General features: G+C 26.5%; 1 protein-coding gene across 6 annotated transcripts in view; it reads left to right on the forward strand.

Annotated features, from left to right (window-relative positions):
* Positions 1 to 2230, forward strand: part of LOC108976260 (tyrosine-protein phosphatase corkscrew) — a 62608-nt gene that overhangs the window by 40346 nt on the left and 20032 nt on the right. For 5 of the 6 annotated variants that reach the window (XM_018945231.1, XM_018945230.1, XM_018945228.1 and 2 more), the window contains one exon: positions 676 to 841. In XM_018945231.1, the coding sequence (XP_018800776.1) occupies positions 676 to 841 (166 nt within the window). Of the gene's footprint in view, positions 1 to 60; positions 80 to 675; positions 842 to 2230 lie in introns of those variants that run through there. The other variant, XM_018945232.1, reaches the window with a different exon arrangement.

Genomic DNA, 2230 nt, shown 5'->3' on the forward strand with positions numbered 1-2230 from the left:
TAATAATAATAAAGATAAATAAACTTTATTTGTTTAAAAATATAAGTATTTTTCTGTCAGAAAAAAATGGTCATTTAAGGTAAGAGCTGTGTTTATTTTTTATAAGTTGTTAGAAAACAATGCATTAAAAACTGTAATACTTTTAAATTGTATTGTAAATAACGAAAGTTACATGTAGGCATCGAAAAATGCCGTTCGTACCAATTTGCAACTTAAAGAAAACTCTTCAGAGACAAAAAAAAAAAAAAGGCTTAACAATAACAAAATATTTTCCTTAAGCATTAAAAGGCAAAATTTAAACTTAACTTCGTAAGTGGAGAGTTTGGAGACTTTTCAAATTTTTTGGAAAATTATTTTCTCAAAAAGATTATAATATTTTGCATATAAGATTTACATTTAAATTGATATAGCAAGCTTGGAGACTTGCAAACAATGAGATAAAATAAGTTTTTGCAAAAAAATCTGCAAAGAACTTGATAAAATGTTAAATAATTACAAATTATGGTAGCTACAACACTCTTATAAATTTGCTGCTAAATCTTCTAACTTTATTTCCACGCAGTACATAATAATGTAATGTAATAAATATTATATCACTATATTTCTGCTATTTATTGTCTATTTGAATTATTTTTAATTTATTTTCATCAATATTTTTTCTTTATCTTTTTCCAGATGGTTTCATGGCAATCTTTCGGGCAAGGAAGCTGAAAAATTGATACTAGAACGTGGAAAGAATGGTTCATTTCTGGTGCGTGAATCTCAAAGTAAACCTGGTGATTTTGTGCTTTCAGTGCGTACAGATGATAAAGTGACGCACGTCATGATCCGATGGCGGCAGGTGAGTTTTGTATAAATTAATTTTACAATGTCTAAAATGAAATTTTTTATTGAGAATAATAAATAAAATCTTCTAAATACTGGAAAATGTAGTCACAAATTTAACATAAATAACAAAAAATGCATAGTGTTTCGTAGAATTTTGATAAAAAAAAATCTCCAAATAGAAACAAGCTGTTTTAAAATTTTAGTGGCAATGAAAATTTTCAGTCAACTATGAAAATGTAAAAGTTGCACTTCATTCCTGAAGTGGAGAGTTTGGAGACTTTTTGAAACTTCAACGAAATAAGTTTTTTCAAAGCATAAATAATTCGTAGGGTGTCTTTCTAAATTTTTTCTTAATATTTATTAGTATTCTTATGATTCGTAACTATGTTCTTCTTTTTACTCTTCAGTATTTTTTTTTTTTCATTGAATTTCTATTTTTCATGAAATTCTATGATTTGTGACTCACTCATCCAAAACTTGCTGCGAAATATGTTTAAAAAATACAATTTCCATTATTTCAATGTTTTTCCTCGAAACGTTCGACCTTGAAATTTTCGTACATAGCAACGTAACTTGCAGCCAACTAATACAGCAATAACACCAATAACAAAAATCATTGTAATGTCAGTGGCAGTCAAGCAAATGACTTGCGCCAAATGCAACAATAACAACAAATACAAAAATATTCGTATATTGTTTTGGTTTTTGTTATTATTGTTGTTGTTGCCAACAAGTCAATTACTTAAAAAAAAAAGTGAAAATATGTAAAAATATATTTAAAAAAACACCAATAGCAACAACAAAAAAGGTGTTAAATTGCTGCTTAGACAAAAATCCAAAAGCTAGTGATCTTTAACGGCCACAACAACAGCAAAAACAGCAAGTAAAAAATATATCAACAGTAAAAGCATTGCTTAGACACGATAAAGATTGCGATAATAGTAACAAATGCGAATATGCAAATATATGCATGCTATATTGAGAAAGTAGAAACATTTACCATAACAATAACAACAACAATAGAAACACGCCACAATAAACATTGCGATTTTGCAGTGCTATAAAAAGGAAACAATAACAAATATTGACAAAGTTTTAAGTAATAAATTAGTTGGTTGAGGAAAAACTGTTTAAATTGCTTAAGCAAAAAAGCGGAAAAGTAATAACAAAAAGAAGAATAAAATATATGTATATTCTGGGATGGGTTTTTTGCTTTTTTATATTTTTTTGTTGTAGTTTTAGTTGCAAAATAAATTTTTGTTTGACAAAAAAGTTTACAATTTACGACAGTTGATAAGAGACAGTCCGATTTTATTAAGGCATTTTTTTTTAATTGTATCAAGTGGTTATTTTTTTATATTTATTTTGCCTTTTTCATAATATTCTTTATTAAAATTATATT

This window comes from Bactrocera latifrons, unplaced genomic scaffold (genome assembly GCF_001853355.1).
Source record: "Bactrocera latifrons isolate USDA-ARS-PBARC rearing strain unplaced genomic scaffold, ASM185335v1 scaffold_74, whole genome shotgun sequence".
Taxonomy (NCBI): Eukaryota; Metazoa; Arthropoda; class Insecta; order Diptera; family Tephritidae; genus Bactrocera; species Bactrocera latifrons.